This window comes from Lonchura striata, chromosome 1, assembly GCF_046129695.1.
Source record: "Lonchura striata isolate bLonStr1 chromosome 1, bLonStr1.mat, whole genome shotgun sequence".
Lineage (NCBI taxonomy): Eukaryota > Metazoa > Chordata > Aves > Passeriformes > Estrildidae > Lonchura > Lonchura striata.
Genome location: NC_134603.1, coordinates 74,141,747 through 74,157,280, shown reverse-complemented (window position 1 = coordinate 74,157,280; position 15,534 = coordinate 74,141,747). Strand labels below are relative to the sequence as shown.

Sequence of the window (15,534 nt, the reverse complement as noted above, 5' to 3'; positions counted from 1 at the left end):
TATCTGGCTCCTCATAGGGTTCCCACCTTCCCAAAATATTTGCTAACTCTCCTTGATGGGGGCAAGGGGAAGATAGCACTAATAAACCTAAATGACCCAGTGAAACTCAATTACAACCAAAATTTGGAACCATCTTGCAAATTTGAAAATTTTGATAAACTTCTGCAAGTTGTGCAGAAGAGGGTTGCCTTCTCATCTTTCTCCCACCCTTAGACTGGCAAAACCTCGTGGTTTGCCACGGCTCCGGCTGAGAAGGCATCCGGTGCCCCAGCCAGCGAGGACCCTTCAGCAAGTTCCCTTGGGCCACAAGCGCATTCCCTTGCTCAGAGCTCAGGCAGAGATCTTGAAAGACGAATCTGTTACACTTCCAAACGTTCAACATTTATTTATTTCAGGTTTTTGACCAGAAGAGCTGTGGGTCAGACACCCTGGCCGATGCCTCATTCAAGACCCCCACCTCTCCTGCAGCTGCAGGAGTGCCGCTGCCCGAGGCCCGAAACCCACGGCCAGGGAACGCCTTCCTTTGCCCGCGGCTGCACGAGAAGGCGTGCGGGATGGGGGGAAACCCAGGGCTCCCATCAGGCCCCAGGGGGATTAAGGGGTGCGGACAGGTGCCGAGCCCGGCCCAGCTCCGCCACGGCCGCGGGGGGGGGGGCGCGGCGCGGCCGCTCCGGCGTCGGGAGGAGCCGCTCGGTGCCGCTCTTTCTCCCGCCGCCGCCGCCGGTCTGCGACCGTGTGTCAAACCCACGTGCTTCGCCAGCCCGCGCACCCGGAGCGGCGCCCCGCGGCCGGGCCCCGCGCCGCCCCGCACGGCACCGCCGCCGACGGCCGCGCCGAACGCGGCCTGCGCCCTCCCCGCAGCGGCGACGGGGAGGAGGAGGAGAGGGAGGAGGAGGAGAAGGAGGGCGGTGTTTCCCTGCGCGGCGCCGCGGCCGTCGCCCCGCCGCCGGCGAGCGTCAGGCGAGGGGGGGTGGGGGGCCCGGCCCTTCCCGTGGCCCCCGCGCCCCGAGGATGGCAGCGCTGCCCGCACGAGTGGCTGGCGGCGGTGTCCCTCCTCTTTTTTTTTCCGGCAGCGGAGGCGGCAGCGGATCATTGTTGTGTGGGAGGAGGGCGGCGAGGATGGACTTGATCTCTCGGGTCTCCTGCTAAGGCGGCAGCACAGCGCGCCCCGCCGCCCAGCCAGCGCCGCGCCGGGCAGGGAGGGACCGGACAGGCCCCCCGCCCGTTCGCCGGCTCTTTATTTTTAGGGGGCTCTGCTGCTTTTCCCCTCTCCCTTATCTCCCCCCACCCCCTCCCCGCCCGCACACACGCACAGGAACACGCACACACCCTCCTCCGGTGCCCTTTCATCCTCCCCCCGCTCCGTTCTCCTGCACTGTCTCCTGCCGCGGCAGATGCGCCGCGGGTCACCGCGCAGCTGGGACTATGGTGAAATTTCCAGCGCTCACCAACTACTGGCCCCTGATCCGGTTCCTGGTCCCTCTCGGCATCACCAACATCGCCATCGACTTCGGAGAGCAGGTAAGGCAGCGCCTCTCCGGGACCCGCTCCCTCCCGCCCGCCCTCCCACAGCGCCGGGCTGGCGCGGTCGGTGCCTCCTCCGGGAAGGGACGGAGGGCCGAGCCGAGCCGTGTCGTGCCGAGCCAAGCGGGGACTGCGGCCCCTGCGCCGGCGGGGACAGCAGGCGGCCGGTGCCGGCTTGCCTGCCCCGGCGGCCGCCCGAGGCCACGGGCTGCCCCGCATTCCCAGGAGATGCCTGGGGAAAGATGGCAGGGTTTAGGTTGCTTTGGGGAATTTTTCCCCCTCGTATTTCAGGATTATATAATCTGAAATTACATAATGCATTGGCCGGGGGCTGGCAGCGGTTTATCCCCGCGCTGACACGGCCGCTCAGGTGCAGCAAACCCTAGAGCATTGCAGCGCGGGTCGGCGGCGTCCGGAGCGGGGCGCGGGGCGGGCGCCCCGGCTGACGCCGCCCGCTGCCGAAGGGGAGCCGCGGCCCCCCCGGCCCCGCTGCCGCAGCGAGAGCCCCGCCGCCGAGCCCCCGCCGCGGAATCCCGCGGGGAGCCGCTCCGCACCCCTCCGGCCAGCTGAGCCTCCAGCTGCACCCTGCCCCCGCCGGTCTTCTGTGCGCCTCAGCACTGCTGCGGTTCTCTAGCGAGCTTGGTGACCTAAGGCTGTCCCCTGACATGGGCACGGGGAAAATAGAAAATAGCTCGGTGTATCCGAACCCCCTGTCATCCTGTCTCCCTGACATGCCGCCACCACATTTCGTCCTCCCAGTCCCCGCTTGCTGCGTTTGCATTGAGAACCTGTTCAGGGCTTGACGCACCCGCTCCCCCCTGCCCGAACTAGTGCTCGTTTGCCACTGCACTGAGGCGTGGGGGAACCTCTGCTCTCACGTTTTGGAATTTATGACAATCCAGGCCCCGTCTTGTGTTAGGCTGCACTATAGGGGACCTGTCATTACATTTTTAGTAGAATGATATACACTACTACTTACTTGAAAGTGTTAAGCTGAGCAGCCACACAAGGTATTGCACCCCAAATAGCTTTATCCTTTGCCCTAAGTCTCTCAGTTTGGCTAAGAAGAATAGACACTTGCTCCTGTGCTTCTTGAGCAAAGAAACCAGAAAATTAGTGGTACTTTCAAGCATTTGTAAAGAAGAAAGTGAAAGGAAAAATACTACAGTGGGAAAAATAGCTAACATTAATCATATGTTTGTCATGGCTGTGTCAATCGCATTTTGATTCCTAGTCCTTTAAATAAACCATGATATTAAAAAATATAATTTCATCCTTGTCTAACAACTATTAGCTTTCCCACTAAACCAGTCTTCTTTAAAACATACTGGGGGGGGAAGAGGGAAGGAAAATCTAAATATAGAAATGACAAAGGAAAAGGAGATTTAAATGCTAATAACTATGCCATGTTAATAAAATACAGTAGAAGTTAAATTGAAAGCAGTGCACTCAGGAAACTGAGTATGACAGGTGCTTTCACACAGTTTGCTACATACAAGGTCAGCTCAATTCAAGGTAAATGTCAGCCTATAAAAAAAACATCCCCATGGCTTCAGTGTGCTCTGAACCAGGATTTCAAAAATTTGCAAGTGATTTTGTAAGCAAGGGTCCTTCTGTCTGGCTGGGTACCAGTGACACAGGAGGGATATTAATCTGTGAATGATACATGTAAACACTTTAACAACTTTAACAGTGTTAGGGACAAAAATATCTTAGAAAATGTGTTTTGTTTAATAGCCAAGTTATAGGATTGGCTTTTCAGGAGAGTTGGGTTTTATCCCTTGTCTCACATGGCTGCCTGGGGAGATATTTAATTGAAAGGGGAGAAATCCAGTCTGCTAGAAGTCTAACTTCTTTCAGGAGCAGAAACTGGAAAGACAGTTTTTTTACCAGCCTTACCTACGTGGAAATCAGGAAACTGAAGCAGCAGGGACAAAGCTACTCCATGTCTGAAGGGTTCATCATACAGACAAAAAGACTGATTTTATTTTGCTCTATGTAATACATGAAGTAACTTTTTGCACTTGTACTACGTTACTGTTGGACTTGGGAGACTGAAAGTACGTTGACTTGCTGAGCCAGTCACCCTTCTGCTTTAAATTTAAAAAAAATGCAATAATTTTAATGTGAAAGATGAACAGAAGCAACATAGAAGAATGGGTATGCCAACAGATAGCTCTGCAAAGGCTGCAGTACCCCCTCCTTTGAATGTATACTGCAGAAAACACAGATTTCTAAGAATGATAAGGGAAGGAAAATCTGCATGAAGGAACATTACTTGCTCTAGACAATACTGTAAAAGAGACAGGAGAAATGCAGGTCAGAAGAAAGAAAATTAGGGAGAGAATGGAGCTTGCCTGACCAGTGTAGAAGAGATGTGTAAGAAATTCTGTAAGTCATAAACTCTTTTGATATATGGTATTCATACATTGCTCCCTCAAGTGGGGAGAGTATTTGGAAGTAGAGCATTCAAAGCACAGCTTTCTTAGCAAAGCCTTATACTATTAGATACCTCAGATGGAAAAGTGAGAAACAGAGAGAATTACATCTTTTTTTTCCTATTACCTTGAGAGTCTTTTTTGTGTGTTGAGTAGTTGTAGTCAATAGCAAACATCACTAGAAAATTTCCAGATCCCTGGTATGCAGCTGCCTCTAGGTTTCTTGCTAGGTTAAGGGAAATTTACAGTAAGGCTAAAGATTGTTTGCAGAACATAGGTTAAGGCTGTCATCATTGCCCCATATAAGATGCTTGGTATGGCAAGTGTGTTTAGTTTACAGGAAGTAAAAAATGCTGGCACAGTGCTTAAGAACTAATAAGCTCAGCTCCTGAAGTCACTTCCAGAACCGCTACAGCCAGTGAAGAGCCTCCTGTTGACCCTGGATCAAACAATACCTTCGGACAAGACTATATTACAGTTACTCCAATCTAGTGAGCTGACCTCATTTCTTCACCTCATAAAGTCTCTCACACAAATACCTGACTTTTGTTCCTCTACTTAAAAAGATAGTCCTGATACATGACCAGGTAAATTACCAGAGAGATAAACCATTTCTAACTTACTTTCTTGATTTCCTTCTGCAACCTGTTTCCAGTTTATTTGCAGTGCTACATGGCTTTAGTGAAATTAAATACTACATACCTTTCTTCTTAAAAGTATGGCCTTCAGGAAAATAGTCTCAAATATTTTGACTAAATATTCCTTCTCCACTCAAAGCTGTGTCTCTGTGTGCTCATATGCACACATCTATATATATTTTTTTTTCTCCAGGTATATCCATGCACACACAAATACACATAACAGAGCATTTTCATCCCAATAGTTTAACAGCACCAGAAGAGAGATAGTCTCTTTTATTCTACCATTGAGAGGAGTTTTCAACTCTCAACATCTTACCCTGTGATTAACAATAATTATTGTTGTATGTAGAACTCAGTTGCTGAAAAGTCAAGTTTGCATTAAAAGTTCTGGCTCCCTTGAAAAATGTTGGATGCACTTGTTTAGGAAAAAATAAATAAATGCCTCCCATGTGATGGAGAGCAACACAACCTCAAACAACTCAACCAGCAAATAACAGCATTGCTACTCATGGGCTCAAAAATCCATCACCACCCACATCACTTTTCCTTTTAACACAGTTCCAGAGCTGCTGACATATATTCTGGTGGCCTGACTTGTAACATAAATGTGCATTTATATCAGCATTTTTACAAAGGGGGTAAGCTGAGGTGTGCATGAATTGGCTAACTTTGTCAGAAGCACGGACTCAACCCTAGGCAGCACTAAATACAGTTTGCAAGCATGGTTAGTAACTCTCTCTGATGCTCATGGAGTGGCAAAGGCCAGGCAGAGAGCAGTTTTTCAATCTCAAGGCCTGTTTGCAGTAGTCCCTTAATTATCAACGGGAATGCTAGGAGTGTTTTTTTGTTTGGGGATTTTTTTTTTCAACTTTGTAGTTATCATGTAGCCAGCCCCTGCATCATTAGTTTGTGTCCCTTTCAGTAGCTGTTGGCCGAGCTGTTTAGGTGCCAACATAACTTATGTATGCATCCATGGTGTTCAGTGGCTTGTGGATCCTTGGAAACTAAAACCAAGCAAGCACAGCCCTGCTGCCTCTTTCTCCAAAGGGCACTCTGGTCCTTACAGAGAACTTGCCATACATTGCCCATGTGGTAGTGTTTGAGATCCAACAGACAAGCCATAAAGGAAATGCTAAGTGTTTTGGGTTCCAAATTATTTTGCAGTAATTGCTCATTTTTTTCTTGTATTTGGTTGGGTTTTTTGGATTTTTTTTTTACTTAAAAAAAGAAAGTTGCCAGAAAAGGAGAACAAGTCATGAATAATGTATCAAAAAGAATTAGTGAGCATATTGTCTGCCTATGCCATTTGCAAACTTGGTAGGGGGTTAAACATTTTGATTAATGCCTTATGAAGCTTGGTTTTGGGGTAAGCATTATTGTCTGGACATTCAAAACAAGTAATGGGTGAGTTCACATTCCCAGCTGTTCACCAGGGATTTGTGCCAAGTTGTGTAACCTTTCCATGGCACAGTTTCCCTGCCTTTGAAGTGTGCCTAGACACCTACCTGTATGTAGATGTAATGAAAATTCATTTGTCAGAAGCACTCTGAGATGAAAGGTGCTGTATGAGTGCAAAGTATTCCTGTTATTGATGTTGTAAGAGGTGAGGGACTTGTTTAAATTGTGTAGGACTTTGGTACCATATAAATAAGAAAGCTAACAGTGTCCTATAATTGGTGTACAACATGACTGTATATTATTACCACAACCACATTACTAATAGGGTAGGCTGACAGAAATGTCCTATTTATTTTAAATGAATGTGAACTACACAGCTTTTAAAATTAAGTTTAGATTAAACTATATTGAAGAAGGAAACATATACAGAGTATACTATCAACATAAATTTTTTGTTGTTATTATTTTCCATGGCATTATTTTGAAGTAGTTTCTCTTGCAGAATTCACAAGCCAAGTGGCCAGGGAAGTAGGTAGGAATGACCACTGAAGGATATCTAACTTTCCTGTTTAGAGTGAGTAAACCCAAGTGAGACCATCTGTGAAGGATTAAAAAACAAACTACACTCACCTGAAGTAGTAACTTTTAGGATCTATACCTCAGTGCTGTCTCCAGAGACTTTTCTGTAAGCAGTGCAGCTTTGCTTCCCTATGCGTGCCAGTCTGAGCTCTCCAATCCTGGCTCCTAAATGGTCATCTACCAAACTCTGGGGGTTTTCACACTAGTGCTAGATGGGCTCTAGACCACATGGACAGCTCTTGAGTCTGCCCAAGAGATTAATTAGGTTTATATGTCAGTGTTAGCACAGCGGGCGTTACACACCAAGCGTTGCATTCACCACTCACACAGAGCACTTGCTGGCATTTCGCAGCAAGCAGTGCATGCTGAGATCTGGGAAGAAGTCAAAGATCTCATAAAACATTTGCAGATAAAAGCCAAATCTCAACAAAGTGCTAATGTTCTTAAAGGTGACAAAGAGAGTCCTGGTAGTTAAACCAATATCTATTTGCATTTTATAGCACGCAAGGTACAAAATAAGCAGGTTATGAAGAGCACTGGGGCTATCACCGCTGGAGATTTCACATGGTACTAGAAATTATGAGAATGAACTTGCACTACTAATGAGGTGTCCATTCCCTGCAGTGCTCCATGTTGTTATACTGTAAAATACATGATCTTGGGCCAGGACCTATTTTGCTTAATTTGTCAGTACCTTCCTCTTTTTTATCCTTCTCTCTCCTTCATTCACAAAACCATCCAGTTCCCTTCCTCCCAACTCCCATGGCTGTGTCAGCTTGGCTCTAAGGACTTCTCTGGACTTTCGTATGCTTCACTGTTAACAACAAGCAGGTTTTGTACTTGATGATAACTATAAAGTATGTCTGAAGGCATTTGCTGTCTATAAAGCAGTAGAGAGAGCTTATTTCCAGGACAGGTTGGAAGGGGGAAGTGGAGGGGTGAGGGACAACAACTCCATGCCGCACCAACCAGCCACTTTTTAATTAAGTAATTGAATTAATCTCAAAACTGAAATTTCAGATGATATTTTCCCACCAGGTTGCTGGAAAATAAAGCTTTGAGGTATTTGGGATGGAAATTACTCTCCCTGCTAGAAATCTAACTCATACAGTGGGAGACAAGGAACATTTACAACTTTGCCAAGCAGTCCCAGTTCCCAGTCTCTAAGCTGGATGGCCCTCGCTGGAGATATTCCACTCATAAATTCATTTGATATCCACTGGAAAAGGTGCATGGGGTAACCAAATATTTCTCATGCTTATTTCAGAGATAGGGAAATTGGCTTCTCCTCCCTATGCCAGTGAAAATCTAGAAGACTAAGACAACATCAGGAATTGAAATGAGGAGTTGAAAATATCCCAAGTCTAATTTTAAAACATGGGTTCAAAACTGAAATTTTGAAAGAGGTTTGAACCACTGTATTTTACATCATGTTGAGAAATCCCTGAAGTAAAACTTTTGGATGTGAAATGGACTGACCATTTGCTTTGTTTCTGGGCTTTTCTTGTTTATCTCTTTTTCCTGCCTTTTTCCAAAGCCAAGAAAGCTGATTTCTCTTCACATTTGCTTTGGTCTGAATGGATTTCTTTTTAATTATTGCTCATTTCACTGCTGCCTGAAGAAGTTGATTGTATACAAAGGCTTATATGACATGGCCAATCTTATGACTAAATATAAAGTGTCTTTTTATATTCAAAGAAGGCATATGCTCAAGGCTCTAATTCTGAAAGTGCAGATTCTATCTGTTCCTATATTGATCCTAGACAAGACATTTCTCCTTGTGAGTTTCATCAGTTCTAAAATTGTGATGTGTTTCACAAGGCAGTTACAAAGTATATTCTTTCATATTTGTAAAACATGGATGTAAGTTGTTGTATAAATAGAAAATTTAAATGTATCTGCCAGCTCATACAGAAAACTCCATGCATAAAAACTGAGCAACTTCAAACAGATTTTGCTTTTCAGCTACTTTGAGAAATCGGTGATGTTTTTAAATAACAGCTATTACTGCTGAGCTCAATTCCAGTTTAAATGACATATCAGAACATGTGTTTCTTTAAAAAATATGGGTAATTTTTAACTATCTTATATTTTAACTAGCTAATTTAATCATCCATTGCTACCTCATGCTCTTTGTACTTGGAAACCTATGGATTTTGAAGTAAGGGAAACAGGAATATTACTATGCAATTAAGATCATCAGATTGCACTTCTTTCTGCTTGCTTGATTTTCTACTGATATTGCTGTAGCTATGGCTTTAGATGCCACCACTGTCTTTTCAGATAACCATTAGATAGAAAATTAAAAAAGAACCACCATAAGAGATGTAAATGGCCTGTGCACTTTAGTGTCCAAAACAGCAAAGTTCTGCAGTTTTCCCATGTTCTGTCTCCTGTATGGTATCACCTCTTTCAGATTTTCCACAGGATGTCACTACCTTGCTATAGAGTTTTTCTGCATGTGCAGTTTTTCTTAATGAGTTCCCTCCCAGTGTAATAAAGAATAAAAGAGCCTGCGTGAAACATGAACTAAGAATAATTCCAGGTGTAAATATGCATTTTGTTCCAAAGAGGGCTGAAGTAGAGCACTGTTACTTGGAATAGCAGAGATGATTTCCGCAGCCTTTGCAAGAGCATTCTAAAAAAGGACAAAGGAAAAATACTGGAGAGTAAGGAGCAGTTTGTTGAAAAATAAGTGCCACAAGGGCGTGAAATCTCAAGTGCCATTTTAATTATTTTCCCAAAGATGATGCAAAAAATTCACTGTTCCTGTTTTGGCTGCAGTGTTGCTGTTGGAGGAAGGATGGTCACTATTGCCCAACACATCCAGTTTGCTTTTCTGATGTAGTGGTTCAGCAAGAGTTCAGCTTTTAGAGCGGGAAGTGCATAAACTGCAAGACACTACTTATTATCAAATGTTTTGCTTCACATAGTATTTCTGCATTGTTAAGGCAGTTTTTTTTCAACTATTTTGTGTAGTGCAGAGAAATTTCACATGCATAGGAGCTAGAGAGCACACATAGTTTTATATTTCTTCATTACCTGTTTCCAACTCTTTGTAAACGTTCTCTAAGGTACAAAGTTTTGTGAGGCTGAAAGCTCACTGAACCAAAACATGTGCCAGGCTGTTGGCTGACAAATACTTTTGAAAGGCATTTGGCTGGGAGATGATCTGTATTCTGGCCTTCTTACCTATGTTTTGCACTTAAATTAGTGAATGAAGTCAGATGCAGAGTGAACCTGAACTTTAAAGTGCTGGCATGATTATGTTCTTCAGCCTGTACTGGCTGAAGAATGCAGTGGTACCTGTCAGCCAGGACTGATTTTTTTCCTTCATCAAGTCAGATGTGCAGCTTGTGTAGTTGTAAGGGGTGCAACCACATCACCCAATGTTCTTCCTTTGTTTTTTTAAAGATGATATTTGACATCTACTTTCCTCAAAATGCAGGGTTTATGTCTAGATTTTATTGGGCTCTTTTCCCTGTTCACTCCCTGCTTACCCCTCCTTCCTTCTGCTGCATACCAGTGACCAATATCTTATTTTTGTAACCTCTGTGTTAGTATACAGTAACTGCTTTTCCTGTAGCTGTGGATAGTTACGGTGAGGTAGCTTCTGATCCACCCCTGGCATCTTCACTCCTCAAGACAAAGGCTTTTCTTGTCATAACATACCAATGTGCTTCTAGAATTTGGTAGCCTTTGATCTCAAATCTGCTGTCCTGCAGATGTAAGACAGACACATAAACAAGTCCATCATTGTCATTTTCTCTGTCAGCATCTTACCAATTAAAAAACTTTTAGGCCATTTGAAAAGAAAATTAATTGTTAGCAGCATCTTGGAGTGGGAAGACACTTCACATTTTTGGTTCTGTTCAGAGGGGAAAAAAATGTCAGTTACACAAGAGGAAAGATTATAGAAGTGAAGCATTTATAGCTTGGATGGGAGTTTGATAACCATCTGCAGTTGTATGAACTGTGGTGTGGTCATGAAGGAGAGGAAAGGGGAAATGAGGTTGGCTAGGTCACTGCTGTGGAGAAGAATTTGGGCAGGAGTAGTGAGAAAGATTGGGGTGGTAAACACAGTTTAAACTGAAAAGATTTCCAGATGATTTTCCAATTAAAAAGCAGATTTTCCCCTCTCACACTTTACTTCCTTCTAAAATGTGGCACAGGGAGTCCTGACCTTCAGACAGAATTAGGTGGTGGTGGTAGTGGTGTTTTACATGGGCTCAAATACAATGAGTTGCCAAAAAAAATTTTTTTTGATTACTGTAAAGTGATCACATGATGGATCAAACATGAAGATTTTCAGAGCTTGAGAACCACATCCTCCTCAAAGGCATTCAGTGGACTCTAAGAAGGGCACTGTAATTATGGGCTCCTACTAAGGTGAAGTATAAAAAGCCTGCAACTCAGAGGTGAGGAATTTTTTTTATTAATAATCAGTGGCCATGATGAAGTTTTCTCACAGCACCCTGTTTTTCACATACTGCCTCCCAGGTTCAATACACAGAGAGCACTTGCTGGAGGGAGAAACCAGAGCTACCTAGCTAGTAGAAGTATTGACTGTGAATCCCTGTTTTGTTCCTTTTAGAAGCATTCACTGGAGGCATTGTGCCCTTTGCTAGCCGAGTGAGCAATACACTGTGTTAGGGTCTCCCTGACAGAGCTGAAGGGAAAATATGCAAACAAAATGAATTTACCAAAATGCAGGAACCTTTCCAGTGTGAGAGAAGTAGAGTGTTGAGATGTCCTCAATGTGGAAGTAAGGGAGATCTTAACTCTGCTTTTTAGCTGGAGGCTTGCTGAGTTTTTTTAAAGGCATAAGCTGTTGTGAGACAAGTCTTGGCAAGCACAGGGGAGATTTCAGTCCTATGGTCCTGTATGGCGTATGCCCACAGCCCTGTACCCTTTCTTGACCTTTCTCACTTACTCTTTCTTACTGACTTTCCAGTTCAGTTCTTTGGGTCCTTTGCTTGGTTGTCCCATGCGTGCTGGAGTGTATTAGTCACACAGACATCTCTGTGACTGTTACCAGACTGGAGCTGCAGTGCAGCACCTCTTCCTGATTGCTACCAGGGTGCGCATTCATTTTGCCCTCACCCTGCTACTGGCTTGGGTAATTTATTCTGTCAGTCCATTCCTCTTCCTCCTCCACTATGGCATTTTGGAGGTGACTTTGAACATTAGAATTATTTGCACCACACTCAGCCCAAGAGGCCAGCTAAGAAGATGAATTCAAACCAGCCACCAACTCTCCCCAACAGAAGTGAAAATGCCAGGTGATGTGCTTGACATCTCTGGTCATTTTTCTATGCACTTAGAAGCACATAGCAACTGGTAATGTGGGCCGCCAAATTTAGTGTGACAGCACTGTCCGCTTCCCCTGTAATTATGTTGGATCATAACGATTTTGGAATCTTAAGCATTCACTTTAAAAGAGGAGGAAAATCCAAACTGCACAACACTTTTCAGCATATCAAAACACCAAAGGCAGTCATCAACTGAAAGCTTTTTTTTTTTTGACACAGGGAAACACATTTTTCACATGCTTCTTTAAGACACACATGCATATGTATGTGGTGTGTTGTGAGCAGGAGAATTATACACCGAGTGGTGCTGAAGTACTGTCTTGATTACTGCTGACTTATATGCAAGACTAAATAAATGGTCAAGGAAATGAGGAGATGGGCTATAACTGCTCACTTACCTCTTTTGTTACTTATAGTTTGAGCCATCTCTGGTTACATGTTGCATGTGCAAATGCTATTTTGTTTTTGAATCCATGGTTTTGTACATGGATTTTATCTTTTCAAAATGGGATCTTGAGAACAGTCTTGATCACTGCACCACTGTTCTTTATAGACTTGTGCGTAGTCATTTTGCTTCAGAGTGTTTTATTTCAAAGCACAAAAGCATGACGACCTTTCAGCATTTAGTCTTGTTCTTATATGAGCTTTCTGAGATGCAGTCAATGGTCTGCTGATTAGGACATGCTCCAGCATTGTAACAGTCTTGGGAAGAGCTTTCATCAGCAGTGCCTTCTGGATCTAATATATAAGTAGTGTGGGTTTTTTCTGTTAATGCTGTGCAGAGGCCAGTGTTTCTCTCATTACGTAAACTCACGATAAATCACAGCAGGTATCTTGCTTGACATTTTCATATCCTAAGCTTGACCTGTCAGTGAGCTTTGAGCTGCTGTCCAGAAAAGGCCAGTGTCATTGTGGGCTAGCTTTTTCAAATCACAGCATGCCGTTCACCACTTTGTGGGTGGTTGCATCACTGAGGAGAAAATAGCTAATGAAGGCACAATCATTGCCTCGGGACTTTGCCAGGGAAACCTAATGTGAAGTTACATATTTGTGACTTTGAGCTCCAAGGGTTTGGGAATGCATGCAGTAATCTGTAGATGTGGGTTCTGTTGTATTCTGTGTGCATCCAGAGATTTGAAAGGGGAAATGAGTGGTAAGAAAGAGGGATTTAGATCAAGTTGTGTGAGAGGAAAAGGCCTGACATCCTTGGCTTTAGAAATCCACATCCCAGTAGTCCTGGATCATGAAAGCTTTTCACTGCACTAGAAGGGCTGAAATGCTCCAGTCAAAGAGACTGCAGGGCCATAATTTCATCACTAATAATCTTGATGAATAACAAAGTAGAAACTTTTTTCTCTGTCATTCTACTGGAAGTTCAAAGTAGACAAAGGAGGCATGCCAGTGCAAGTTTGGCTTAATGAGAAGGGCGTCAGGTTCTGTACTAAGACCAGCATTGAGAAGAATGTTAAATCAATACTTGTCCTGCTGGTGATAAAGGATAACCTGTGCTTAGCTATGGAAATAAATAGAGGAAAAAATATGACTCACTAATATCCTTGACCTTTTTTCAAGAACAGAAAATAGCAGCAGCACATGAAACCATTAGATATGAATACAGTCTCTTGAGAACTCTGAGCCCTATGACAAGAAATAAGCAAATTCGCTGGACAGGGAAGTGGTTCTGTCTGTAGCCAGAAGAACAAAGAATACTTGAGTTTTTTGTTTTGGGTTTTTTCACTCTTAACACACTTATAGCATTAGGGAACCCTAAGCACTGTTCTGCTTTTCTGTTGACACAGCATAGGGTGAGTGATGCACAGAGGTTGGAACAATTACAAGAAAGGATTGGTAGCTTATTTGCAAGAGGTTAGTATTGCAACTTTTGGGAGTTGATTTCAAAGGCAACTGCAAGCATGAGTGTCTCTTGTTTGCTTTCCTTGAAGAGTAGTGCCTCTATAGTCTCTTGACATTTAGAATGAAATACCTCTATGTTTTCCTTTTTTCTGTTTCGTCCAGATAAGATTATATAACTTCAAATCTTCTGTGTATATCCCTTTGTTTTGCAATTCCTTTGTGAAAGAAAGAAAACAACCATTGAGAAAGAGAGAAACAGGATATAAAAATAGGGAGCTGCCCTCAATTCAATTATTTTTTTTGTCTACCATGAATCCCTGCGTGGCAGTGCAGTGATGCAGCACCATAACCAACAGTCTGGCATCTGCAGCCTGCCATACTGAACCCTGAAGGATTAAGCATCTCATCTTTTACTGTCTGGTTTTGGCGCTTTGTTTGTACATATTTATTTAAGCAGGGGAAGTTTTGGTTTCAGCCCTTGGCTGGGGCCTCCCATGCATTGCTTTAGTTGGTGGCCCTGGACAGCTCCTGTCCCTTCACCTTGTCATCCTGCCTCCTATTTACTGCCCTTTTTTTAGTCAACAGTAGTCTGTAACCTTCAAATACATGCTTCTCTTCTGAGTCCTCTGCTTTTCCTTTCCTGTGCCTGTCCACAGGCTGCCTCCAAGGCACATCCCATTGCTGTGTGCAGACAAGCAGCCCACGGTAAGCATGGCAGCAAGGTGCCCACTGCCTGACCCCAACAGATTCCTTCCTTGCAAACAAGTTGCCTGGTTCAGCAAAAGAACTTAATTAGGAATCTTCTTTGTGTTTGTGGCCTTTAAATGTAGGCCTCACTTCAGCTGATGTACAAGTATTTATCTCATATGAGACAGCAAGAATTTAAATGAAGAATGCGAGCTTTGTAAAGCTGCAAGACTTTTATCTAGCAGAGTGTCCATGCTTGCTGCTCCTTCCTTCAGACATGCACTTGTGGTACCAGGCAGCATGCTACCCAGCTGTATGTGTTCCTCCTTTCACATCCCACTGTGTCAGAGCCAGGTCCAGGTCAGTCTGGTTCAGATACTTTTTCTCTAGGCCTGGCATGGCACAGTGCTGACGAGGCATGACTGTGACTACTTCACCACTTGTCCTACGGCTCCCTCTCGTCCTCACCCAGGTGGCCTGTTTTGAATTCCTGCTCAGCATGATGTCATGTTGGAGAAGCAGTGGAATTTTTATCCCTGCATGGTGATGTCTGATGGCACATGATAAATGCCTGGTGTCCACATTGGTGGGTTTTTTCAAAGAACTTACAAACCAAGGTTAGAGTGATTATTCTCACTAAGTCTTAAAGCCAATTTCTGGATCACAGACAAGAATAACATTGCTTGCATTCCCCACATGCCTGTTCATCCTGCTGTTAGGTCTCATGGCTGTGGTTTGCTCCTGAAAACAGGAATGTTTTCTTACCTGCATAGCCAGAGATAAAGCTGTTGCAGTGCTGAGACAATCTAATCTCAACTAATCGCTAATCCCCTTTTGGATCAGAGAGCACTTCTGCTCTTTGGTGTATTCTTTCAAAGACAATCCTTTGAGGAAACCTGGGAGAAGCATGTCAAGCTCAGTCAGTTATACATGGGCATGAATATAAGGTGCAGAGAGATCCAGGTGTTGTGAAGGTGATTGTTGTAGGCTCCAGAGAGAAATGTCCCCATTGTGGACCTGTGCATTCCTTGAGGTACTTTGATGTTCATGACCATTTTTGACATTATGAATATTTTTAAATGCTATATATAATTTGTCTTC

At 44.1% G+C, this 15,534-nt stretch overlaps 1 protein-coding gene across 1 annotated transcript in view; it reads left to right on the top strand.

Annotated features, from left to right (window-relative positions):
* The first annotated feature begins 923 nt into the window (after positions 1–923).
* ANKH (ANKH inorganic pyrophosphate transport regulator) overlaps positions 924–15,534 on the top strand; it is a 106,078-nt gene continuing 91,467 nt past the window's right edge. Inside the window, exon 1 of the mRNA XM_021528938.3 lies at positions 924–1,521. Coding sequence (XP_021384613.1) covers positions 1,426–1,521 — 96 coding nt within the window. The 5' untranslated portion in view covers positions 924–1,425. The remainder of the gene's footprint in view (positions 1,522–15,534) is intronic.